The sequence below is a fragment of the Cygnus atratus genome, chromosome 19, assembly GCF_013377495.2.
Source record: "Cygnus atratus isolate AKBS03 ecotype Queensland, Australia chromosome 19, CAtr_DNAZoo_HiC_assembly, whole genome shotgun sequence".
NCBI lineage: Eukaryota > Metazoa > Chordata > Aves > Anseriformes > Anatidae > Cygnus > Cygnus atratus.
Window position 1 is genome coordinate 1,371,529 of NC_066380.1, and position 27,970 is coordinate 1,399,498.

At 39.5% G+C, this 27,970-nt stretch overlaps 1 protein-coding gene across 1 annotated transcript; it reads left to right on the forward strand.

Annotated features, from left to right (window-relative positions):
• The first annotated feature begins 408 nt into the window (after positions 1-408).
• PSMB7 (proteasome 20S subunit beta 7) lies at positions 409-27,750 on the forward strand. Its single transcript, XM_035555456.2, has 8 exons — positions 409-569; positions 693-786; positions 941-1,038; positions 1,550-1,690; positions 2,959-3,074; positions 11,936-11,994; positions 25,384-25,535; positions 27,511-27,750. The coding sequence occupies exons 1-8, from the start codon at positions 508-510 to the stop codon at positions 27,620-27,622; spliced, it is 834 nt and encodes a 277-aa protein (XP_035411349.1). The 5' UTR covers positions 409-507; the 3' UTR covers positions 27,623-27,750.
• Positions 27,751-27,970: the final 220 nt, after the last annotated feature.

Below are 27,970 nucleotides of genomic sequence, written 5' to 3' on the forward strand. Positions count from 1 at the left end.
ATGGAGAAACGGGATTAGTAGTGCAGGCCAGACCACCTTCGGCTGCTTGGTGTAAATTACATGTAAACTGCAGTTCACCCGTGTCGCTTTCTTGTCGCTTATTTCAGCCTGGAAATGGACCAGCACTCACTACGGGGCGCTCACACTGCCTCCGGCCCCACACCCAGAGCCCACCCTTCCCTCTCCCTGTGCCCCAGCACCTCTGCCACCAGCTCCAAGCGCTTTGAGCGCTGAGAGCAGGGCAGGGACCCGAACGCAAACGGGTCCAGAAGCACGGCCTGGCACCTCCAGTGTAGGAAGAGCGGCCCCCCCGGCCCGGTGCCCGCAGGGAGCCTTGCCCTCGGGGAGCCGAGCCCTCAGTGAGCCCGGCCGGGCCGAGCCGTGCCCCGCCGCCATTTCGCAGCGCCCGGCCGGGCCCCGAGCCGGGCCCAGCCCCGGCAGCGGCCCCGCTGCGCGCGCAGGCGGCCGACCCGGAACCGCTCGGCTCGTCCCTGCCGCAGCGAGGAGATGGCGGCCGTGTCCGTGCTGCAGGCGCCCAGCGGCGGCTTCAGCTTCGACAACTGCGCTCGGTGAGGCCCGGGGCGGGCGGGCCGGGGGGCAAGGGGACGGGCGGGCGGGTGGGCTGCGGGGCTCGGGGTCGGCGGAGCCCCCCCCCACCCCCGCCCGGCCCCAGCGCTCGCCGTGCGTTGCAGGAACTCGCTCCTGGAGGCCGAGCTCGTCCAGAAGGGGCAGCGGCTGCCGGCGGCCCGCAAGACGGGCACCACCATCGCGGGCGTCATCTTCAAGGTGAGGAGCGGCGGGTGGGCTCCCTGCGGCGGGCCGGGCCCGAGCGCTGCGGCGCCGCTGAGTCACGGCGGGGCCGGGCCCCGTGCCGAGTCCTCCCGGTGCCGGGCCCCCTGTGCCGAGGCCGGGCTCTGGGAGTCGTTCTCTCCTTGCGCAGGATGGCGTGGTCCTCGGAGCAGACACGAGAGCAACCGAAGGAATGGTCGTAGCTGACAAGAACTGCTCAAAAATACACTTCATTTCTCGTAACATCTAGTAAGCGTTAAATCGTTTGTTGTGTGAGATTTTCAGCTGTTCCCTTTGCCAACAGCAAATATTAAGGTGCTTAAAAACAATAATTTACGTTTATTAGCCAGGCTTGCTCATTTTTGGTATTTTATTTACATTTAAACAGGATATTTTGTTTCATGCTTTGAAAATATTAAGCGTATGGGAACTTAATTTTTTAAATTTTGCAATGAGGGAAAGGAATGCTCGGACTGCAAATGCTGAAAAGAAAAAAAGAGTCTTAAGGGGCTATAATTACATATGTCGCTCATTAGAATTACCAGTAGCAAGGCTGTTGTGTTTCAGAGACTGTAAATGCTGTCTAGGGATGGCCAAGAAGAAAACCCAAGTAGTTACAAGGAGTTGAATGACTTGAGGCAGCTTAGGAAGAAAAAGGAAGTTTAAACTTGTTGAATAAAGCAGGCAGAATGCTCATAGAGGCACAGAGTTACTTTTTTCCCCTCCCCACCTCTTCCAACTTGCTTGCAATATTTTCCAGTTGTTGCGGTGCTGGAACAGCTGCAGATACTGATATGACAACTCAACTGATTTCTTCCAATCTGGAGCTCCATTCGCTGTCTACCGGGCGACTTCCACGCGTTGTCACAGCTAATCGAATGCTAAAGCAAATGCTTTTCAGGTAACCGAATGTTTTTATTTATTAATAACGCTATTAAAACTACCAGCTGTGACTCAAGCTCCTGTGAGTGCGCATCCTCACTTAGCCTACTTAACCTCCGTAACAAGACTCGAGGAAAGACTGAAGAATTGCTCTGTGTGTGATATTTTAGAGAACTGATACTACAGTTGTGCTGTGTTGATAGCATTTATACTGCAAAAATATAAGGACAATACTTCAATGAACTGTTGATCACACCAGTGAAAACTGATCTGTATCTTTTTGTGACAAGATGGCTGGACCAGTAATAATCTTGTAAATGCAAGCTTTTTAAATTGAGAATTTTATGACCTGTAATAGAATTAAAATCTGAAAATCTATTTTATTTTCAAAGGAATAGAATGACTAACCATTTGAAGCTTGCAGATTCTGCTAATACAGAATTCTGCTGGTGGTTTAGTGAGATATAGGAATATAACAGTTGGAAGTTGTTCTGCAGTTGTCCTGAGGAAAAATTATCTGATTGCTTGACTGATTGGAAACCATTACAAGTATGGCAGTTGTACCCCCTAAATAGCAACGCGACTTAAAATGTGCCATTATTGAGGGCATGTTCTCCAAATCTTTAAGCATTGCAGTATTGTTTTAATACTGTTTTTTGTAGAAGTAAAGAATGCTGTTGAAAGAGAAAAAAGAATGAAACAAGCATATTGATTTAGAGAGAGTGTTCAAACTATGGAAGAGTCTCCAGCAGAGTGAAATAAAGCCCTCCTCTCCCCAACCCCCCCAACTTTGTTCAACCAAGTGACCTAGATGAATTACAATAATTCAGCTCACTTGCTTGATGCTGTATTGCTGGGCAGTTTGCCTTAAGCGTGTCATAAGACAATGAATTAAAAAGTTAAATCAGCCAAGAACATCTCATGGAGGAAACAAAGGAATATATTTTCATTGAAGTCTCTAAATATAAACGTAATTGCAGATACAGGAATTTCATGCAAGGCTTGAAAACTGTTCTGAATTCTCTCCTTGTCAGCACAAATGTATCTTCTAGTCTCCTTGCTTGTCCAATGCATGCTTGTTCTGGTTGACAGTGAAATATATAATGTTTTAGTTAATTTCTCAATTTAGGCTGTTGCTCACAGATAGTAAAAGCAGTCTTTCTGTTATGGAAATGTACGTGGTGTAATCATGGAAGAATTCTCCAATGCATGCGTTGTGTTTAAAACAAACAAAAAAGCACAGCTTTATCGTAGGTTTCCATGTTCACGTATAAACATTGTCCCTAGGTATCAAGGCTACATTGGTGCTGCCCTGGTTTTAGGGGGAGTAGATGTCACAGGACCTCACCTTTACAGCATATATCCCCACGGATCAACTGACAAATTGCCTTACGTTACCATGGGTAAGTGCTGGTTCCTTAGTACTCTGACACAACGATCTGGTAAAAAAGTGTAATTTTAACATAAATTCTGTTGTTTGCTGTGAGCTGTGCAGAGCTCAGACTTCAGAGATAAAGCTGTACCCGTATTTTTGTGGCAGGTGAGATGTTCTATTTTGAATGCTTTAAGGATATGGGCTATTATACTATCTAAATCTTAAGCGGCGCAAAAATGGTATTCAGAAAGTTGCTCTTTTGTTTTCCCAGCTTACCTCAAAGCAAAAGAATTTGCAAAAACTTACTGTAAAAAATCTATAGAAACTTGATATGCAGATAGTGCTAACTTACGCTTCATATAAAATCTTGTGTGGGGAACTGCATTCTTCCTGAAGTTTTACTGCAGTTCCATTAGGAATAAACGTGTCTCGCTTCTCATTTGGACCTATTGTATTTCTTGCTAAGTAGCAGCAGTGTTTTAAGCAAGAAGGTGCTTCACTGTAGTTTATTTGCTACGTACGATTGGTTTTAATTATGATATGGAGCTTCTCAATAAGAAGGCTATGTCTGTTGATGGGGTGCCAACTTGACATTAGTAGCCCACCGTCAGGTTATTAACTCTCTAAGTCTTCCATCTGAAGCTTTTCTGTAATAGCACTAATTTGAACTATATGGAACTGAAGTAATTTTTTTAAAGTTTCTGTTGTTGTGGGAGTTCCTTTATTTTTTTTGGAAAATGTCCTGCAAGTTGATAGCTAATTTTAAGCATGAACCTTCTTCCTGCTCCTGCCTTGTGAGGGCTGTGGAGGAGAGTATGAAGCTGTTCTTTGATCTTCCTGGCTTCAGCCTTCTGTTTTGTTGGCCAGAGGTAGCCAAGTTTTAGCTTGCTTTAACCACATGGTTTTCACCTCTTGCTAAGAAAAAGATAGAGGTTCCTAGAAGAACCAAACCAGCCTTTAATCTACATGATGGCCTTGCTTCTTGGTGTCATTCCTTTCTCTTCTTGTGAGATACATAGTATATTCATCTTTAGCTGTTTTTTCAACTTCCTATTCACAATCAGTGTTTCCTGTGGTCCCTACACTCCAGGAAGTAGCTTGTCAGTTTCAGAAATTGACATTTGCAACTTGAAAAGGAATCATCTGGCTTAAGTACACATTGTTTACCCCAGTTGTTTGATAGAAGTGTTGCATTTGAGGGCCTGCAGACTGTGAAGATCCCTTCTTTGCTATTTCTGCTAGCAGTTTGTGTTCTAAAAATGAAGAAAAAAACAACTTAAACAGTAATGTTTGTCATGCATAATGCTTTCATTGCCAACAATTAGAAAAAGCAAGCAAATCATAAAAATGCATTTCTGTATATATCTCATTCAGTTCTGGATTAGGGAGTGTGATACCGAAAACTGAAAACGTGTAATTTTTGCATGCATTTTTTTGACATTCAGGTAGTACTGCCTTGCCAAGACCAAGTACAAAAGTAATGTTCAAGGTATATAATAAAACACAGTCTTGGTAAATATATTCTGATTTTTTTTTTTTCCTCAACTGTAAACAAGTATATTGGATAACTTGTAAATGAGTACTCCATGGCAGCAGAATGCAAATGCAAATCATGGGCAGCTTTTCTGGAGTATCTTGTCTTTCTCCATTAAAAGCAGATCCATTCTTCCATTGCTTCCCACTCCCACAAAAGCAGATGAAGAATACCTACAGGAGAGAATTAAACTTTTCAACTCCTCAGTGGTGCTTTGCAGTAGCAAAAATCTCACGCTGAAGTGGCTCTTGAGCATGAGCCCGTTTAGTTGTGATCTCCTTGATAGAGCATTGGAGGCCATTATGAGTATTTTTAAGAAGACACTATTCCAGAATACAGAATCTTCATTCAGCTAGTAATTCATACTATATCTTAAAACTATTCATTGTCTGTGTCGTCTAGATAAATTTAATTAGCTAGACATCTTGATCAGTTTTTTATTTATTGAGGGAAGATTGAAGAGTCCCCTTGGTAAGAATCCAGAAATACAATCTTCAACTTGCAGGAGAGCCTTGGTGATTGCCATTCTCCCTGGTTATTTTTTTTGAAAAGGGAATTAACACACACGTTTTTGAAGAGGACACACACATCTTGAAATATTACTGAACTTGTAAAATCTTTTGCACACAGTTGTACTTTCAATGGTTTCATTGTTTGATCAGTTCTGAGTTCTGTTCTGTTTTATAGACAACAGTTTGGGGTTGAAGAGTAAAAACGGGTAAGAAAGGTAACTGAGACACTAGTAAGAGGGAAAACTGGTGTCTTATGAGCTGATAATAGTCATGTGCTGTATCACCTATGATTTTTAAGATCACTAACCTAGCAAGAATATCTTATAAGCTGGAAAAAGTAAAATTCCAAACATAACTGGGGTTGCAGTTGGTCTCTGAACTCAAAAGAAGACACTCGTTTCAGATTTACCTTTCATTTTGAAGACTTGAATGATTTTTAAATGAAATCTTGGTTTCTGCAGAGTTGCAGAAGTGTAATGTAAAGTCCACATAAATCAGAAAAGCAAATTGAAAGCAGAAAAATGAAATAGGTCAGATTAATAAGCAAGACTTGCTCTATGTAGCTTTTATGCTGACTCTGTGATGGGAAAATACAACTTCCATTTTAGTTAATCTTTTCCTGTTCATGGTTGTTATCTCTAGATTAAATGCCATTAGCTATATTCTTGGAAATTTTAAAGCTTTTTTTTTTTTTTTTTTTTCCTTCTGGGTCTCTCTTGGAGTATCTACAAAATGGCTTTTCTGCTCGTCTGGAAGAGCAGGAACCAGAAATGCAATAACCTGTGGTTTGGGGATTTTTTCCTGAAACGGATTCAAAATGCCACCACAACACTAAGAACAGAAGTTCTTAGTGAGCAGTTTTTGTGGAGTTCTAGTACAGTGCATTAAACTAAAACAGCTTCATTGTAAAAACAGAATTTATGCTATAGGCTTTTTCGTTTATTTGTCAGAAAAACGTGTACTTCTGTGGGACAGGGATTTAACTAGTCCGTTCTCTGAATGTGGTTAAGGAAGTAGTGGGTTTTAAAAAACGCTCAAACTATTTGTTAGGGCTTGACTTAACTGAGTTTCTTGTACCAATTCGTTTGACCTTCAGGCCACCACTTTCTTTGCATTTGTTTTCAAATTTCTGTTGCATTTTCTTGATAATTTTAAAGAGATCACAGCCTGGTTTTATCAGAGCTTTAATATTCCTCATTTGTTAGAGCTGAAGATGTGATCTCAAAGTTTATTTTCTTAAACATTTTTAGCGTGCAAAAAAAAAAAGTCTTTGAGAACGCTGGAGGAAATGCAAAGATTCTGGTATAAGTGATAAACCAGGGTTGTATATATGAATCTATTTCAAATGTTCAGCAGAGTGAGGCTTTGTGTGGGACAGTTAAGTGTGCATGTGGTAGCTATTCCGAGAAGCTGTGGCCTCTGAACTAACTTGCTGTTCTGGAAGTTAATGAACCTATTTTTAACACGCAGCCTTTAACAAAGCTTTCCAGGCCTTTGAACTAGTAAAACAGTACAGCTGTTAAACTGAATGATCCGCTTAACTCTGTGGGTATGAGAACTGTGATCAACTTACAGAAATTCTGCAGAGGTGGTACTGTACCAATAGATGGTGCCATTACCGTAGCAATTGGTACATTACTTGCTTGGCAAATAAAATCCATGTAACAGTCATGTTATGTGATGTCATTGTTTAGCCTTTAATAGAAGGAAAAAAATAGTGTAAATGTCTGATTCTTATAATTGCCTTATGTCCAATATTGTAGTAAACTGTAAAACCGTAAATGACTTTAAACTGCTAACTACTAGGAGCTGATTGCCTGAATAAAGTCGTACAGCTGCCGTTATGTTCACGGTTACTTCTGTGCCTATGCTTTCAACGCTTTAAAATATGGTATTTCTGAAAATCCTGGCCATTCCTCTCCCTCTACAAAAATAACATAGTGGCAGAGCATGTTCAAGTAAGTAAGGGAGTAGGCTCTCAGTGGATTAATTTTACTCTAGTTTAAGCTTTGATTTGCTGTCAGCTGTGCCAGATCTGTCTGGTGATTGCATGTTACTTCTGTCCATGCTTCCACACAAAGCCCTTCTCAGGACAAATGTTCTTTACCTTTCTATACGCGGTACACTGATACTACTTTGTCTAATGACTAGGATATATTTTAGTAACAGATCTGCTTACTGTTATAAATGAAAGAGAACTGAAACAGCAGAAAATGTATCAAAGGTCATATCCAAGATAGTAACAGGAGTTGTATTTCTGTTTTATGTAGACTGTAATGTTTTTCCACAAACGTTTGAACGGTGGTTTATTAAATCAGGATACGTATCTTTGGCCAGTCAATTTCTGGAAATGAAATTCTTAATGGGAAATGTTGCTGAGGTGTTGGGTTATTTTTGTTTTTAATGTGCTAAAATATCTTGCCTTGAATGTATTTGTGGACAGGTAGAGTGATGTCCTCCCTTGCAAAGCAGATTTAAAAGATACTCAGTGCTTACTCAGGAGTGAAAACATCAAATTAAACTGTTTATGCTGACAAAGGACAAAATTGGATTTCAGCAAACGATGCAAGATTGTCTGATTGCTTGGCTTGTCTAGGAAAGCTTCTGGCCAAGACTTATAATGAAATGCGTGCATAAAATTAAACCACTTGAAGTCTGTAGTTCAGCTTTTGGAAACAGTAAGTATGTTCCAGTAGTCTCTAGTGGCAGAAGCTAGTCCCCTGGTACCTGTGTTGCTCCATATTCATAAATCAGCTCTTCATGCATTGGCAATGTTGTCCTGCCGAGCAAGCAGTACCACCACTGAGACTCGGCCCCTCAGCCAGGAACCAGGGTGAAAAATGATCCTGATCGATGGGGCTGTGGAGATCACCAAATTTTTACCTAGGATGAACAGCAAATTGAATAACAATGAGTGCGTGTGAATAAATGCCCTGTCAGGGAGTCCTGACACTGATGGATTAGGAATTGCTAAATGTTGCTCTCGCAAGGCTGTGCACATCCTCCGGTGTGGCAGGCTGAGGTAGCAAACAGGTCCTTGGATGATGAAAATGGGCTGTGCTTAGCAGTGAGGAGCTGTCCTCAGTGAGTGCTCTGCTAAAAAGGTCCAGTTCATCTGTCGTAGAAAAGCTCCTGTGGTTGCAAAAGACAATGGAAGTTGTTAGCTGGCTTTTCTGCCAGGTATCAACAATTATCTTTTACTTCAAATCTGATACCGAAGTCGTATGACTCCTCGTGTAAATGCCAAAGGCATTTTTAAAGTCAGATTATTACAGTCAAGTCCAGGAATTTTTGAATAATTCGGTTGTGAAAACTTATTAAATGACCAGTCTTTCTTAAAGAAGTAAAACAAAACAAAAAAACTCGTGTGGTCTTTTAATTAAGTTCTCTGGTTCGTGCTAATTGCAAGACTGAAAAGTATTTGCCTTGGAATACAACTTTGCATCTCGGTTTTCATGGTTCACTTTGCATCTCGGTTTTCATGGTTCTTTATTTTTTGGCTATTGGTGTTTTTATATCTTTAGATGCTAGTTTAATATTTCCTGAATATTTCTGTTTCAAAGGTGTAGCTTACCGAAAATGGATGTGAAATAAATTCTTCAGAATTGATATGGCACTTTTTTCTTGTTTCCCAAGGTGTTGAAGTAATATTGCCATTGGTGTTTTTAAAAAGTCCAGCTAAAAGATTTCTGTATATTATGTAGCACAAATGCATGAAGACTTTACCAATTGTATTTGGTTTTAATTACCCTTACTGCTGATTTACAGAAGAGTTGTAAGCTAACATCTTTAAAAAAAAAAAAAAAAAAATCCAACCAAGAGAAGTTCCTGTTTCTGCGCTGATAGTGTGGACTGTGTGGTGTTAAGTTCCCAAACTTAAAAACAAGCTATCTAAGATAAATAACTGTTGAGGTATTACTTTGGGTCTGATCTCAGTTGAAGATGCTATACAAGGATTCATTACATCACTGCTTCCCTGATTATTTTAATAGATTTGACGTTGATTTGCTGCAATGTTGGATCCTCGCTGACTTGAATCAGCTGTGTGTGTATGAGGTGGAAGCGTCTATTCCTCATCAGTGGGTTGCGTTTTGCAATGCTTGGATTTTGTCTTTCTCCAGACGTTGTTGCGGGCTTGTGGGGAGTGTGGGCAGGGGGCTTGGTGGCTGCTGCAGAGCAGTGCCCGCGCCGCGTTCCTGCATTTCTGTGCACGCTGTGCGGGACCGGGGTCGGTCCTCCGGGAGCACAATGGGTGGATTGAGGCTCCTTGCCTTGGTGTGCTACAGGTGGCTGCGTTAACTCACATCGGTAATGGTTTTCAAGCAGTTCGTACTGCTGTTGTCAAACAGCAGGTGATTTGTTTTGGTGGAGGAACTCAGAAGTTTCCATATATTGGTGTTCATAAAAACACAGTTGTTACAGCTGGTGCTAGGAAGAGTAAAGAACTTCCATTGTGATAGTTAGATTACCAAAATCTGTTCTTTCAGAGAATGTTTAGCTGTGTTGCAGACTTCTTCTAAGGTACCTTTTTTTACAGGCAAGCTTATAAAACTTACCTTGGGATTCATAACCAGTTGAAGAAAAAAACTGAGTTTAAGCTGCTTTTCCATCGTTGCTTCCTGTTCTTGGAATCTTGATTTTTAGACATAAATGTTTACATGTAGTGATAATTAAGTACATTTTCAACAACTCTCCTACAACCTACGCTGTAGGACCAGCTACATTTACTTATTTAAAGCTGATATTAAATTTGACGCTTATTTGCATGTTGGTAATGTGGTGAGATAGTTAACAGTACAGATTTTATGTATAAAGGATTTAATGTAACATAAGGATCTTTTTTTCCTTTCCAAGTCTCCTGAGTTCTTGTCCATGAGTTCTTTTGTGAACTTTTCTAAAAAGAGAACCGGAGGAATAAATCCAATCTAATTGTGCCACGTATGAAATTACTGGATTATTAGCATTATTGGTTAGTTTTTATTTGTCAGTAGAAGTTTTGAGAAATGAAGACCATTTTTTCTTAGCTCAGTAGTTTTAATGTAGGAGTTTGTAAGATGCTAACTTTATATTTTATTTCTTCCAAAATCTTTTAGGCTTCAAACTAAGTTTGTTTCTAAAGAAACCTTATCAAAGGGTAAGGTTGTTTCTTTTCTTGTTCTAAGGCTTCCCATTCTGCTTATGGTAGACCTTCATCTGAGTGCATTAAGAGTATGGTCTTAGCTTGAGACCATATCCCAGATTTTTTTTAACCTTTCATTAGAAATGTTCCAGCGTCATTGTACAAAAAGAATTATTTTATAGTTTAAGTCCTGTATTTGTTTTGGAATGCACCTTATTTTGACCTTGTTTGAAGGATCAGTAAAATTCCTTTTATTTGGTGATTCGTTCTGTGACATCAGCTGTTTGTATCAGCAGTTCATTTCTGCTATTAGTTGCTTAAAAATCCTTTTTATTCCCAGCTTCAGCATTTAAAAAATGGAATCGTATATTGCTCCAAGGTGTAAATGAATAGTCACAGCCTGTAATACAAGTACGCACTTAGAGTGTCCTACTGCTTTTAGATGTGATGTATTTGGTACTGTAAAGGTAATGATCCTCAACCACAGCAATATTCTGTAACAGGAATATCTGTCATATTCATTGGGATTACCATGTTCATTGATTTGTGTCTGTAAATCTGCTGTTTCTACCCTTTAAATTTGATCTATAATTGGACCTCCTTAAATGGTTCAGATAAGGTAGTCTCTATTTTCTCAACAGTGTCACTGTCAGCTTCTCCTTTTTCATTATACATTCAGCAGACTTGATAAAATCAGCAGGACACCTCATTTGAAACTGTTTAATCGCTGCCTTTTTCTTTTACTAAACCATTGAGGTGGTCAAGCGATATACACAAATCATTTTAAATAGAAAATATGGCTTTCTCTGTGACCCAGCTAAACAGATAGCAGTATGCAAAACAAGTTAAAAAGTAATAAATGCCAAAAAATCTTCTAATTGGAGTAAAAAATTGCAGGTAACTTTATTCACTCCCCAAAAGTAGCACACACTGAAATATGGTTAGGGCCACAGACAGACGAGATCCCTTCCTGAAGATTCACTCTGAACAAAGCACGTTTACAGTTTCCAATAGTATTGTACTGCTTTTTGTATTCCTTTATGGAAAGTGTATTTGTAACACCTGCAGTTAGTGCTTTGGGTAGAGATGGGCTCCGTTACGTTATCGTACTTGCAGCGTGGGCTTTAGGAGAAGTAATGTTAAACTCGTGATGTCATCTTTGTCATTTCGTCTGTTGAGTTGCTATTGTTGAAAGTAAAAATAATGGCATGAAATAAATGTGTAATAAACTGTTAGATATGGGAAATAACCTGATGGCAGCAGCCAGCAACCCAGTTACCACTGCTGGCTTACTTGGCACAGCCACCTTTGTGCAGGGGACGGGGCGGCTTGTTAGGGCGATCTGTTCCCTCTGGGCACCCCAGTATCAAGTGCCGTACCCTCTGGTGTGGGTTGGGGAGTGGAGGAGCAGGAGTTGAAGCTGGTATTCAGGTAACTCGCTTTTGCTAACCTCATTTTCATATCTCAGTGTTTACAGTGATAAAAAGGCTGTCGGGACAGGGAACACAAGTCCGTGTACACCAGATAACAAATTTAGGATTAAATTAGGTGTTGGACCTCAAGAGGTAGATGCTGTGTAGTAGTTGTAAGCGAAGGTAGACTTGCGGTCTGATTTGTGTTGTTGATTATTTGTTACCTTTTCTTTAATAAATTAATAAGAACCAACCCACAATCTTGTATCTAAATATGTTGGCTAAAGAAGTGTCCTCATTTTGTTACCATAGGTTCTGGATCACTAGCAGCTATGGCCATTTTTGAAGATAAATACAAACCAGACATGGAGGTAAGAGATGATTTTTTCTTTCAGTGTTTCTTTGGCTACAGTAATTCTCATGACATGAAGAATTTAAGAGATTTGCTTTAAAAAAGTTAAATCTGCTCAAATGCTTAAAATACATTAATGTCAGCTTAATGTAAAGAAAATAGGGGATACAAAATTGGATAAATGTATAACCTTGCAAATTTAAGTATGGAAAAACTTGTATGATTTTAATGTAGATGAAAGCTTGAAAAACGTGTACATTACTAATCATAGTTGACTCCAGGAGTTTAACAGCACTTGCATAGTCAGTTTTGCTGGTTTTTTTTGCTCAGTAGTCAGGCAGTCTCTTCTTTATGCAACTCTCAGTCTTTAAAAGAGAATAGATGATTGTAAAAATAACAAAATGTTCCAGTAGCATAGGAAACCAGTTAGATTTTGGGTTGATTGGCTATGTTCAGAACTAGCAACTACATTCTTGTTGTTATTATCTACTTAAAAGCTGGTTATTGGAAGACTTGGTTGTGAGTTGTTTGTGTTTTGCCAATGATCAAACTTGAGAAACGTTATGGTTGTTCATGAAAGAGAATCGTTAAGGAGAGCTATAAAAGCTGGAGTGTCTCGATGAAGATCAGAATAAGTTATTCTGTTATATATTTTTTTTAATGAATTTATCCAAGGACATTATCTTTGTATTCTCTCTAGTATTTCATTACACTTACTAGCACCATGTTCAGTGTCTGCTAAACTAAAAATGGCGAAAAATCTAGTTACCTGCAGGCTCACAATTGATGAAAAAAAACAACACCAAAAAACAATTGTAGAGCTTTCTGTGACCGTATTTTGTAAAATGCCTCAATAGTGTCAAGACCCCCTTTAAACCACGTTAATCTCTTCAGAATTTGTGAATGCTCCTTCTCATTCTGATCAGTTAATAAGTTCACAGTAAAGAAAAAAAATGAGAACTGAACACAAAATCAGAAAGTTAACCCATTAAAATGACTTGTAACATTAACTCTTGCAGTCATTTGAGCATGAAATACACAAATAACAAATCTTACTAGATATTCAATATCGTTGAATAACACACGAAAAGTTGATGAACTTCAGAAAAGATCTTCAGACGTTCCTCATCTTTGTAGTGCAACTGCTGTGGGCCATTTTCTCCCCTCCAGATGTTGCCATGACTGCAGTATGTTTTCTGGGGATAATCCCATAACTCTTGAGTTCCTCACTAAAACTGATCAATTAAAATTTACACTTAAAACACGTCATATGCTGTTATATATATGAAATAGTTGTGGGTGTGCAAAATTAAAAAATGCAGTAAGATGAGGATTTGTATGTTGCTTCAGTGTTTTAGGTAATATCTGAAGAAGCTGGATTTCTGGCCTCCAGTATATTTATAAATGCTATCAAAAACACTGGAACCTTTTAATAGGCACTCAAGTATCTTCTGTAAGTAGCATTGCACTAGATAACTAATAAAAAGAACCACTAGGTGTAGAGGTAGTCTTTCTACTCTTTTTTTCCCCCCATACTGCTGTGAGAATGACACAGTCTCTTTTCCAGCCTTTCCTGTGACTATGCACTTGGCATGTGTGCTATTCAGACTGAAAACATGGACTACAAATCCTTGGAATCAACAGCTACAGCATAATAGTCCCCTTTCAAAGATACAAATGTCAAAGAGCTATGCTATGAAACTAAAAATCTTACCTCATTCTCAGCTAGTTTTCAAGCTTGTATTTTAAGTCTTTCTTTGTGTAAGAGCAACCAAAAATGCACCCAGATTTGTTAATTTTCCAACTTTTCCTGTTTAGAAAGGTCATCCTAATTAAATTGTCTTCATACACAACCGTAAATGGCAGCAGATACTCACTGTTAGAACAAGCATGTGGAAATGCAGCCTACCAGTTTGTTGAAATAGATATTTAGATGTTTGAGGCTTGTGTGCAAGCCTCAAACCCTTAACCCTTCCTTTGTTTTTATGAGACATTCTGTTGTCTAATAATTTAATAATCAGAATATCTAAACCAGCAAAGTTTCAAGTGGTAGAGCTCAAACTCTACTTTTAAACACTTCTTCATGCTGTTACAGCTGCCATCTTAAAATATTTACTTTCTATGCCAGATTTATTTTTTCCAATAAAATAACCAAATAGCACATTTCTATTGAAATTAAATTAAATCCGAACCACACTGTGTATTTTATGTAAAATTTGCTATGAAATGGCAATGATGATTAAATTTAAAATTCGTGGAGATTAATTTAATGAAATGGGTAGAGGTTTAATATTTTTCTGTCAAGATCAATACTGCTTTCTTTTGCACTAATTGTCAGAATATCTTGCTAGGGCTACTGAAGGGTAGTGGTGTGCTGCAAGACCATCACATCACAGAAAAATGATTCAAAGGCAAACTGTCCTGCACCCTCTGGTATCGACTTGCAAATTAGCATCTGGAATGTAATTAAACAAGCTTAATGAAAGTAGCAGCTGAATACTACTGGAAAAGACAATCAGCTTTTTTCCCTCTGATATATATTCTGTACTATTGAAGCTGATCACCAAACACATCGTATGAGCACAGTTAAAAAAAAATTAGCATTTATTTGAAGAATAGGAACTGTTTTTCATTCTGTTATGCTTTTGGCAAGCACTGGTGTCCCATGAGAGCCATGCCACAGCAGATAGTGCACAATATTTATAAATCTATGACAGGCAATAATAGCAACTTGAAAAATTCTTTTGCTAGAATTTCAAGTTGAGAGCTGCCAAAAGCTGAGAGGATCAAATCTGCAGTGGCAGCTGCTGTGCCCTACAGTTAGAATTGTAGACTTTGAAGATTCTCAACTTAAAAAAAAAAAAAAAAAAAAAAAGAAAAAAAAAAAAGACTGCAGGCTTAGCCAATTTTTGCAGGTTTCTAGAGCCCTGGCTCTCTGCCTTTTGAAGATGAGTTGCTGAAGCTTCTACCACTGCCTGAGGCATGCTAACACCAGCAGGATGTGTTTTTTTCCACAGACTTAGTGTGTCTTCAGATTTAAGTAGCACATGCTTTATCAATGCCAACTGTGATGGTCCTTTCCCTGGTTGCAACGCCGGGAGATGATCTTTACCCAACATCCTTCAGAGAAACTGCTAAGATGGATGGTGACGTACACAAGTGCCACTTCTGCAGTCTGATTTATGGAGGCATGTTTCATTATGAAGCAAGTGCTGGCCTCTAGAGGAACCATTATAGATTGCTGAAGATGTGAACACTTTCAGCCCTGAAGGCCTGTAGATGCTTCAAAATGTAATGCCAAGCACCTAACTACTGTGGAACAATATTAATCTGTCATGTGGGCAGCTATAGATCTACTTTAAAAAACATAAGTGGAAGAACAGCACATCTAATAGAGTGTTTTGAGCTTAGATCTTTCATTGCAGCCCATTTTTCTTTCAGCAGAGTAGCCATACGGTTTTTAAACCGTAGTCAGAATTTGCAAATACGCTCATGCCTTCCAGTGTTAAACAATAGTGAAGAAGTGCTCTGAAGCAGTAGATATGGCAGCCGTCATGATCTGGGAAAAAAAGTGTGTCTATGGTATTAGATGCTGGAATCCTGGCTTTATCTATGCTGTGGTTGTTGAATTCCTAGGGAAATGGGGGAGGAATGTTATATATTTTGTCCTGGTATTTGACTTCTCTTTGAAAAGTAGGGGTTTTTTTGTGTAGAAGAACTACTTGATGTACAGTGAGGCTATACTGTAGCTTCATATTTAAGCATGGAAACAGGCTGTCTGTAACTTTCTTTTTTGTATTTCATTAAAACAGCCAAGTTTATTAAAGGAGGACCTAAAAGGAAGAGAGTGAGGAGAAGCCACAGAAAGCAGTATCACTGCAGAGAAAAAATAAAATACATCTCGTAATGAATTCAGGGGCACAGAATAGGTGGGGAACAATGGAAGGGTATAAGAGTCTGGCAGCTATTTAGTAATTACATCTGAAATGGATCGTTGCAAAAATGTGAGATTATATTTACAGTCATTTAGTACACCATTTTTAGCGTGGCAGGAAGTCAAGCAGCGATGACAGAAAACCAGACGCTCTGGAGGGCAAGGAATGGATTTGAAAAGGGGGTTGCGATGCTGTGACTGTGTTCCCCTCGACGCACAGACACTGGCCCTCGTGCAGGAGTAGCTCTGCTGTCCGGGAGTTAAAATATTTTGCATCCTGCTTTCCCACCAGCGATGTGCGCTCCTTCACCTGGTGGCCAGATTTGCTTTTGTGACTGTTCTGCAGTAACTACCTTTGCTGCTGACTTGCTTGGTTTTGACAGACGCGGGTAGGGAGCAATCTCACGAGCAGTCCAGCTGGCAGATTTGGTAATCCCTTGTAAATGGAGAAATGAGAAGCAGACCAGGCGTGGGAGGTAGTAACCTTTTCCAGCTAATGGTTGCAACTGTCCGAGTAGGTGTGCTCACAAAGAAATTACAGAAAGGAAGAGGGCTGGAAGTGATCTAGGTTTAAAATGCGTAGTCTCAGGCTCTTTTGGTCCGCAGTGTTGTCCCTGGCTTTGCCACTGATTTTTGAGGTATGTGGGAGCAGCCCCGTGCCCCCAGAGCGAAGGAGCTGTGGCATAAAGGACGCCTTCCCCAAGATGCTCTGCGTGCACTGAAGGTCTTAGCTGTATCAAAGGGGAAGGTAGTATGAATGCTGGTTTCAGCACATACTTCTTATTTATTTATCTTACTGAAATAAATATCAGGCTTAATACAAAATATTAGGAAAACATGTCACTTTCTTCGATTTTTTAAACAGCTGACATACAGATCATTCAAAAATGTTTCTGTACTTATATTTCCTACTGTCCCTCAATATAGTGGCATTATTTTTGTTTATTAGCTACTGAGAATAATACTGAGCTATTTTTGGAAACTGCCAAAACTCTCTAATCTTCAACAACAGTTCTCATCATTCTTATTTAGACTGCATCTGTGTGATTTGGGGCTCAGGAGCAATGACAAGCTGCATATGAATTCTGTATTCATTAGTGATGGTGATCAAAATGCCTGTGTCCCCGCCATAGGGCTCAGGTGTGCAAGTCTGCAGGCTAATCCCACCAGCTGACATTCAGAGGTTTAATGACTCCATGGGAAGGTGACCACTTGCTGGGAGGTTTGTCGGCTGAACTCAGACGGCAGACAATAGAGATCAAGCCAGACTATCAGAGTTAAGCTGGAGAGCCTGCCTGAGATACTTGAACTCCTGTTGGTGTCAAACACAGAGATTAAGTAAATGGAAAAAAAATCTGACTCTGTGAACAAAAATAAGTACTTAGTATTTATGTGCTCTGTATATCTGTTTATTTTATTACTCAATGACAATAACGGAGACTGTTAGTGGCGTGTTTTCACTGCCTTTTACTGATGGAGCTCTCAGTGATACAGATTTCTTGCTTTCCTTACGTGCCTGTATTATTTTCTCCTTCAGGGACCTGAATTTCCATGGGTAAATATCAGATATTACCGCAGACAGCCACCCAGAAAATAAAGGCTTCTCATGCTGTTCCTTACTTTTTTAGGTTAAACTTAGTGTACCCTAACTCCGTTTCTGCTTGGCACATTGGCCAGTCAGTTCTGTTCTCATCTTCCGCAGGATTGTGCCTTGGATTGATTTCCATTGTTGAACCAATGTTAAATGGGAAATACCAACCTGATTTAAAATGGTCTGTGCTGCTTCATTGCTATGTGGGCTCTGAAACGGCTAAGATTACTGGAGAAGAGTTTTGAGGTGTGCTTTTGAATGTATCAAAGTACAACTTCTGTGCAGAAATCAGGTGGGAAACTGCCAGCAGTATTAATCTGGGTTACCAGTAGTACCCCGTAGCACTTTCTTCTAGCTTTCTGTTTATGGGCTCTCAAAATAAATAAATTTTGCCTTGTTTTAAATTGGGCCTTGCTGCATGACAAAGAGCAACCATTTCTTCACCTTTACGAAAGTAATACTTAAACTTTGTATGTAATAATGTAGACAAGGCAGTCAGAAGCAGAGCTCCATGTTAAGAGATCATTTCGCTGCAGAGGGTTGATGTAGGACAGGTAATTATTTTTGATGCATTTCTCAGGAGCAGGTGTTCCTGTTTAAATTGTTTCAGTTTGTATATCTCCTATAACCGCAGAACCCAGGCAAAACATGCTGGAAAATATTTCAGGTGGCACGGAGCCCGAGTGCCATCCTGCAGCGAGGACTCCGAAGGCAGAGTGCGTCTCCGTGTGAGCGGAGCAGACCGAATGGGCGTGAGGCTGAGGGGGGATTGTGCCTGGGCTCCGGGGGGGAGGCATCCTGCGAGCCAACGAGGTTTATGGAGCTTTTTGGTGTATTTAGGAAGAAAAAATTACCAGGGCCGAAGACTTTTTTTTTTTCCCCAAACAAAATGTTCGCTTTCATTCCCTTCCATTGATTTTTTAGAGTTTAGGTAATAGTCATGTGAAAGTTAATTAGCTTTATTTGAAGCCAGATGTTATTGCTGGATATTCATCTTTTGATGCACAGTACTAAGGCATAGATTTTTTGTTTTTATTCCCTCAATGGTTTACATTTCTTGCTACGTCCTGGCAGCTAAGGTTCAGTGCCTTAGTGCAAGGTAATGCAGTGGTACAGAAAACCGAGGGTACCGCGCCGGGTAGAACTTGCAGCCTGGCAGAATTTACAGCTCTGTTGTTGTTGAGCGAGTTCATTTTATTCTGAGAATCGATTCCCTGAAAAACGTGAACTTTACACAGATACAAACAATAGATTAAATGTGTTTTCATATTAATTCTTAGCTCAAAGTATGGAAGTAGTATTAAAAGAAGCCCTGCAGTTGGGAGAGGAGCTTGTGATTTAATTCTGTACCAGCGGAGCTATGTATTGTACTAGTCTCCTTGTAAGGAATGAAATATAGGAACTAATGTTATTGAATAGGAGTTCCGAATCATATAAGTTTTTTGCCTTGGCAGGTAATTTGGCATAAATTGTTAATGTAAATCCAGGTTAGTGGGGAAGACATTATTTTACTAAAAAAGATAAACTGCTGATTAATTCAGTATAGAACTCAATTACAAATTGAAAGTGTCTCTGCGGGACGCCAGTACCCTAAAGACAGCAGATGTTGAATTGATACTCCAGCATATTTCACACTGGTATGAAATATTAACATGGTTTATTATACTTGTGTGGTGTACAATATCAGAAAGGGGGAGGTGGCGATGAGCATGGGCTTGCAGGCGTCTGTACCAATGGAACAAGAAAAAAATGTAATTACTGAGAATAGTAATTAGGGACTTAGGTATATTTTATTTGAAAAGTTCTTAGTAAGAACAGTTAGAAAAATAAACATTTACTAATATATTATTCACAACAAAATTTGCATCAAATGCAATACAGAATTATCCGATATATTAATGAATTTAGGTACATTTGCGTAAAAACTTAAATTTGATGAGGTTTAACAAGGCTGCTAGGTCACTGCTGTGCTCTGATTTCTTTTTTGCATAATTTTCTGCCTATGCCACTTGTGCTGAAAATTACTTCCTTTCAAAACTAAATTTCCTGCATTTTTTCTGTATTGTAGGCAGCATATTAACCCTGATGTATTAATAACCCAGAGTTTTAAGCAAATTGTTTTTTTGTCTTTCAGTGTATTGGATCAGTGATGGTGCCACAGTCTCTGTAGAGTTTGCATTTGAGAATATGCCACATTCTGAAGGGAAAAGCGGTGTAGTGGCACAAGGAGATACAGGAATGTATATAACTTAAATTTGGTTGTGCTTCATTTTTATTCATTTAAGTAGAAGTCCCAACTTTAAAAACTTGCAGAGAAGGTAGAATTCAGACAGATGCAATTAAAGTTACCTTATTATGAAAGCCATTCCAAACAGAAGGCATGATCCACAGCATTCGACAGGATGTGTTCTGGAGAGAAAATTGTAATCGTATTTAATAGTCTTCGAGTCCTTTTAATTTTTCCATCGCACTTACTGAGAATATTCAGTAGTTTCTACCCTTTCTTTATGCACGAATTGGTATTTGCTCCCAGGACCCATCTTTTGTGTCTTACTGCTACATGTCTCCCAGATGCTGCTAATCTTTACAGATTCTGATTTTCATAATCCTTTTGGCTTACTTTGTGACTTTTTAGAAAATGAACAAAAGCTGGTGGTGGAAGGAGCTGGGGAGGGGCTAGAAAGACTGACCACTTCCGAATTTGTTCATCTCATCAAAGCTGAAAGAAAAGCAAGATACAGTGATTGTAGCATAGTTTGTTTATTTTTATAAAACGGATTTATGAAACAAACTATGTTTTTCATCTGCTTGTGAGGTACTGCTTGAAATTCACACTCTTTTTTGGTGAAGACTTGTGAAACCCAAGTGGTTGAAATTACAAGTGCCAGCCCCTTTCCAGCTTCAAAAGGCAGCCAAAACAAATTTGTTCTCACTAAATGGAGCCTTTCAACGTCTCTGTACAAGGAAAAAAAAAGCAATGTACTTTGCTTCCCAGTTTTGTTATCTCTTTGGACTTACCCTGCAGATTTTAGCATTGCTTCCAGTTACATATTGATCTCTACCACGATTCCTCCCAACAGACAGACCTGCACATCCTCTCGCATGTTGTAGTCTGCTGATTACTCTTCCAAAGTCTAATTATGCTTCTGTAGGTGCTTATGTCCTTCAAGAGGTATCACTTTCCTAGCCTCCAATTCCCAACACTTCTTTATAGATTTTTTTTTTTTACCATCTCTGCCCTTCCTGAAGCTTCTGATTTCTTCCCCTCTGCTTCCTTCCATTCTCTTCCCACCTGCCAGTCTGGTGGACTCTGCCTTTCAGTAGGACGTACTTTTTACATTACAGAATTTGAACAAATTTCATTCTGCTGTAAAAGTCAGTTTTGTTAAATGTTTTTAGATTTTTTTTACAAAAGTTGTTACTTACACCCAATGATATTCATTGTATACTAACATTCATTGTGTACTAATATTTCAAATTCTTACTGAGACTTAGATATTTGATACATAGTGCAGTTCTCCAACGCTAACAGGATACTGGTGACCTGCAGAAGCCATTCATTCCTTTTTGGTAAGAATTAAAAAATAAAAAAGCTTTCTGCAGTTTTTAAGTATGGAAAAGACATCTTGTTTAACTCGCTTGTGAAATTTTTAAAAAATAATAATAATTTAGGAAATAATATTCACAAAGCAGTTCAGCTGCTCCCTTTACTGCTGTAGGCATCATGATTAACTTGTTTAAAAGCTATTAGTAAAATAGCATTAAGATGAGGTAGAAATGTTCACATCCTCTGTAGAAAAGTGTCTTTTTCACTTCAGTAGTATTTGAAATCTGGAAATCGCTTAAGCGAGAGGAGAAACTTGATTCAAGTCGTATACAAGAGTAATGTGTAAAAGTTCCTTATTGGTGCTGTTTGGGACTTGCACCATAGCAGCTGTAGAGAGGTAATCTATCAGTTCTTGAGTGTCTACAAAATGCAACTCTCCAGATAACAGGTTTAAAGTAAAGATTTAATACAGTCTCTATCTACTATGATGCTGCAGTGACAGTTTAAAACTCATTCTCTAAATCTCAGCAGACTTTATAGCTAGCAGTGGGCTCATATAAAGCTTAATGGCATTACAACACATAAATCATCTTTTAAAGATGCTACCAGTAGCTCCAATATTAAATGCAGACAATTGTCTGTGTTATAAATAATTTATCAAACACCATTTCAGATTAGCCTTTCATGCTGAGTTATTTATTTTAGCCTTTACTGTACTATTCCTAAGACACGTTTTGAAAGATCCATTACTGGTCAGTTTAATGAACTTGGGGGTCTGTTTGTTCCCCCTCCAGCACTATGGTACATCTGTGGTGACCATTACGTGGCTGATCTGGACCTCTTTGCGCCTTTTACAAGTGCTGCCCATTTGTCATGTAGTGGTAAATGGAGTTGCACATTGGAGTCCTGGGACACATTGTGTGATGTAGTGATGGAGACAAACAGATAGCTCTATAAAGCGCTGCTTGTCACAACTGACTTGTATTACAGTACATCACTCTTGCTGTAATCTCATTTAAGAAGCAGTGTGGACCCAAGAGAATGATATTCCCAGTTAGCTTGGTCTTTGCAACCATAAAGTAGGAAGTGCTCCTTTTATATACTCTGAACTTTTAGGGTTTTTTAAGATTAATTATTACAGTGACTCATTCGTGCCCCTACACTTAAGACTGTGTCAGCACTTTTCACCATAACCCCCTATTTTCGGGTTGTAAAATAGCAGTCCTTGCTAGAACTTTGTATGCAGCATCTCTATCAAGGATATTTTTTTTTCCCTCTCGTGGCTATTCTGGTCATCTTTCTAAATTATGGAAAGGGGAGGAGGAGTAAACATAGCACTGTAGTAGGGTTTTCTATAATTAAAATTATTCCAGGTTCCTGAACTAGGCTGCACTATATCAGATGAAGGAGCTGAGATTACATTTTAGACCTTCTCAGTGTAACAGATGCTGTAGCGTGGTTACAGCTGAGCTCTGTTGCCTGTACTGGTCATTTTAGAAGTTTTCATTTTGATAACAGCAGATTAACATTTTAAGAAATAATAAAAAAAAATGAGTTGACTCTGCAAGATTTTACATAATTCTAAAAAAAAAAAAAAAAAAAAGATTAAAGGGGAAGAAACACTCATATTCTGCTTTGCTTTTCCTAAGCTGTGATGTTTCTCTGGTACCAGCAGCTCAAATAATAGGTTGAAATGTTTCTGGTTTTGCTGCCACTTTAATTAAAAAAAAAATAAATCCATGCACACACTATTGTTTGTTTGTCTTAGTAGTATTGTGAAAATAAACATAAAACACTAGCAGCACACAACACATCTGTGCAAGCAGTCTTGTATCAGCTGAAGGAGAAAACACGTGCTTATCAGAGCTTTACTACCGAAACACAGAGGAAACATACAGGAATTATTTTTACAGCATGTCTGTTTTGGTTTAGTCAGCTTGGTGGAAAGTGTAATTCAGTGGAAGTGGGTTTCTTGTTTTTAAAGATTGAGGCTAATACGAACTTAGGCTGTTTAATAGTGTACCGAAAAAGCCCCGCTCTTGGTCAGTGCCTTAATGAAGCTGTTAGAAGTGGAACACTGCTATTAACAAGTTCTTTTATAGAGGGCCATTGGAGAATGCAGAGTATGCGCTGGGAGCAGACGTGATTGTAGCTGAGCTAATTTTGGGCTCCTCTTCAGCTGCACTTGTACGCTGGGGCTTGTGCAGCTGCCGTCTGAATCAGAGGCGTTGGAGGAGTTGGGCTCTCTTAGCATCGTGATTTTCACGGGCAGGATAGTGGCAGGGACGCTGAGGCCTTTAGAATGAAGCAAATGAAAAAGGTGCCTCTGTCAGCATCAGCACTGGGCGTTTGCTCTTTCGTTCCTGTCTAACGGCAGAAGATTACTGAGAGGTAGGAAATGTCAGCGAAGCGACAGTGCCCGCAGCATGCAGTTACCCCACCGATTGCGTCGGGCTAGCTGTGCAGTAACGGCCCTGAAGGACTGTAAGCTAAAACTGAGACAAAACTTCTGTGTTCACGGACTTTTTTCAGTCTTAATCTTTCCTCCTTGGAACAGGCCTGCTCTGCTCATAGTGTTTCTTAAGTTCTTGTACACGTTGGAGAAAAACCTAAGCTGGCAGCGAGGGGTGTGCTTTGTGCTCAGGTGCGTACCTAAGAGGCCCCGGAAAGATGAAAATGGGGCGGGTGTAGGTGCAGGGGGCATCCCTGCCCTGCAGCCTGACGCTGCTGCCAGCGGGAGGGGGCAGGGGCAGAGGCAGCGGGGCAGGGAGCTGCAGGGAGTTGTGTGGCACGAGGGAGCGGCGCTGCTGGCGTGATGGCAGGGACACGCAGGTGCTGAGAACAGGTGCCTGTCGCTGTGTTTTGCAGGATTTAAATGAATGCAGTAGGAAGGTTGGTTTGCAATATTGATGCTCGCTATCTTTGGCTACAGTGTAAAATTAAGGATTTGCTGGTTTTAGTTCATTTCTAATATTGCTGGATCTCATCTGTGACTTTCAGCTTTTGGAGTTGCTTTTGAAATAAAAATAAGCCTTCCTTGGGAGCTGTAGAGGGAGCCAGTGCAGCTGTAATAGCCTGTACTAGAAGAGAAGGTTATCGGGCGTATCAGAACTTGGACTTCAGAGGCCTCTATGTCAACATGCCGTTTATTTTGGGATGGGGGATGAAGATATTACAAAGCTGTTGTGGTATTTTAACGGAGAGTTTTGATGATTTTGAAATGTTTCCTTGTAAAAAGACATTAAGCTGAATGTTAACGTGTTTGTGTAACGGAGATGCTATTGTGCTCTGTTTCAGACTATTTAGACAGTTTCCAAATAATGTAAAAAATAATTTAAAAAAATCCTCAGTTATGTGCAGCATGCGTAGCTCACCAGCTGCATATTTGCACCTTTAAAAGACAGTAGATAATACAAAACCTGTAAGAATGCGAACACCTGAACTTCCGCAGGATTAGTGCATGGTTTCAGCAGCAATAAAATGTGAGCTTTATTTCCTGTTCTAGTTTTTGATTCTAATTTTGCTACAATTAGGATTCTGTTAGTTGTACTAAATAATGTAGACATATGTTTTGAAATACATAAATTAATATAATATGCTTCGTATATATATAATGCTTTAATTACCTGTGGGATTTCTGAAGTCTATAGCAGAAGAGGGACTGTAGCAAACTTCCCATTTTTCCTCATTTAAATGCTAAGAAGTCAATCAAAAACTGCAGTATTTTGATAAAGCCACCTAGTTCTGCCAGTATGTTCAGCCAAGTTTTCTGCACTTGTTTTCAGGACCGGAATTAAAAATATTAGTAGGCTACAATTCAGTGCAGAGCTAGGCTGCCTTGCAACGCAGTTACAGAATATATTTTGTAAACCAAGCTGTGTTCCAAAATTATACAAATATTTTTGATACTGCAGAAGAAGAGTAAGTAGTTCCTACCTAGGGAAGGATTGTAACTACTATGGGTCTTTAATTTGTATGCAGCTGTTACAGAGGGCACTACAGGGAACTTGTTCGTGTGCACAGAAGCCTGTAAGATAAAATCCATGTTTAATTTCTCCACTCATTGAGACAAAAATCTTAATTTTGTTTCTTTAACTCTCTACTAAATCTGATGCCTCTATCTTTAGGGGAGAGAGGGCTAGAGCCTGAACAGGATGAAGGCTGTCCCACTGTTCAGTAGGCTGCTGTTCATGCTCTGTGGTTCTTGGTGATTATCTCATTTATTGTTGTGAGAGCTCACAGCTTCCACTGTCACATGGACAAACATTTCTGTGAAATGCCAACGCTTGTGCAATGACAGTTTTTTTTTTTTTTTTTTTTTTTTAAACTTTTACAGGAAGAGGAAGCCAAACAGCTTGTGAGAGATGCCATTGCAGCTGGCATATACAACGATCTGGGCTCTGGCAGTAACATCGATATCTGTGTCATAAGCAAGAATAAGTTGGATTTTCTCCGTCCATACGATGTGGCCAACAGAAAAGGCGAAAGGTTAGTGTTTCTGAAGCTGTGCGTTATCTAAGCTGCTCCTAACCGTTCTTGTTTTCTGTCATACTAAATTTTGTCATAGTGCTCTCGAGATCTCTATGCTGAATTTCAGCTAAACAAGAAAACAAAATTAGTGGCTGTACTTGGCAGTTGAGAAGAGGCTTAGTTGCATTTACAGGTGTGTGAAAGAAACTAATTGCTTACCTGTCACCTCTTTGCTATGTTGAGAGATTGCTCATGGAGTTTCAGGCAGTTTGAGTGTGATGAAGTTTCACATTTGTGACTGAATAGATGTATCAGGTAGCAAGAAGGTCCCACTTTGCATGTTTGCTGAAACGTGTGGTGCCAGAAAGACTCGCGGCATCACCATGCCCGCTGCAGTTCTGCCTAATTGTAGCATGGGTATATGACAAAGGAGCACATGGCGCAGCCCAGCCTGTCATAGCTGTTACCTGTGAACTCACTGCAGGGGTAAAACCTAAAGAAAACTGCTGAACTCTAGCCTGGGACTGCCATATTGTCTTCTAGTTCTAGAAGTATTTTCTAGCCTGTGGCTGGAGAACATAACCTATGTGAGATTGCTGAGACAACAGACAGACATTGTTTTGATAATTTGATAATTTTCATAATTTTTCTCATAAATTAAAATTGTCTAGAAATGTACAGTAATGTGAAAGGACAGTTTACAGTTAATAGCTAAATATGGCAGTAGCAAGATTTAAGCCTAAACTTGAGTCCTAGTTTATGTATAAATTAACTACAACTGCTGTGTTACGAACGTTCTTGCTTTCCTAATGAAATAGTGCTCTTAACCACTTCAGCTGTGTAGAAACCTGTGCTGCTTTCCAGCTCTTCCCTTTTGCTGCAAGCCCTGTCAAAAAGATCCATTTCAGTATGCCCACCCCATCCCCTTTTTATGGTTCTCAGTGTTCATTGCCTGTATTTATTGAAAATGACATTATTCTGTGACTTGTTTTGAATGATTGTAACACAAACCTAACTCTGTACGTTGTTGGGAAACAAGGTTACATTTAAGGATGTAATATTGTCTTGCATCACTGAGAATATTCAGGATACAGAGGTGCTGAGATTCTCAAGTGAGTAAAATTTGAGTGTTAGCAGAGCTGACAAATTTTACCTCTAAAGGCTCAGATGTGTTGTTTGATGAACTACATTGCTGTGTTAGTGAAATTACAGCCCCCCCAAGGCGGTTAAAGGATTTTGCGATATGTACTTTTATGTTATGTGTAGCAAGTTGTGCAACTTTTCTGTACACTACCAAAATAGTGGACTTCAAAGAAATCTCTTTTCCCCTTCTTTTTAATGCAGGTGGCCATAGCCAAAGCCAAAATGAATTGCACTGCTTCAGTTAAAAATCCTTTGGCTTTCTTACTATACAAACTTGTATGCATGAGCCTTTATTCTGAGCAGAGACTTCCCACTATATAGGCGGTTAGCCAGAAAAATCTTCATTGAACATTTTAAGTGCGATTATGGCTTCTACTGTGTAAATGGGAGAAGAGTGACAACTCCTTTACAGTCAGATGCAGCAAAATCTCTGAAATATGGTTTGATTACAGGCAGGCTTTGTGTTAAACGGTAGCTACGATTAGCGTGGAAACCCAAAGTTTATACACTGGTAAAATTAATCTAGAGATGAAAAAAAGTTTGTGCTTTGAGCAGGAGTACACAGCAAGAATGGCCTATGCTATAATGAGATCCAACTTATTTCTACAAAGTAGCCTTTCAAATTACCTGCTACTTTTTTTTAAATACCATGTATTTCATAAAAATGCTAGGTTAGCTAAAACTTTATTAGTTGTTGCAATCAGTTTAGATTCTGCAATAAGCACAGTGTCACTCTGGACTACTGTAAGAAACTTCCATATCGCAGAAGGCTAATTAGTTCTGAACGTCTAAATGAGTTTTCCTAGGTAGTACCATCTTTCAGCTTAACTTTCACTGTTTTCTTTAACAGGTATGGTAGATACAAGTGTGAAAAAGGAACTACTGCTGTTCTCACAGAAAATGTAGCACTCCTGGAAATTGAGGTGGTGGACGAAACTGTACAAACCATGGATACTTCCTGAACATTATGTGCAGCCCTTCTGTGTCACTGCATATGAACGCTAGTTATGTTTCGCTTTTAGAAGCCTTCCTGCTCAAAGAGAAACATGCAATTGCTACAGAATAAAGAGGGTTCTGACCATTCTCTTAATTAGTGTTTCATAGAGTGCTGATTTCTTTTGGTGCTGCTCCATTCTTACCCCTGATGAAAACACAGGACTCATGCAGAACAGAACTGAAGCATCTTACCACTGTGAAAATAAGTTGCACGCTACCCAGAAAGATCTGTTATTAACAGAAGAGAGCTAGAAGTGTCCAACATCCACACTGGTATAAAATGTTTCCATTTCTACATTACATAACCAGAGAAA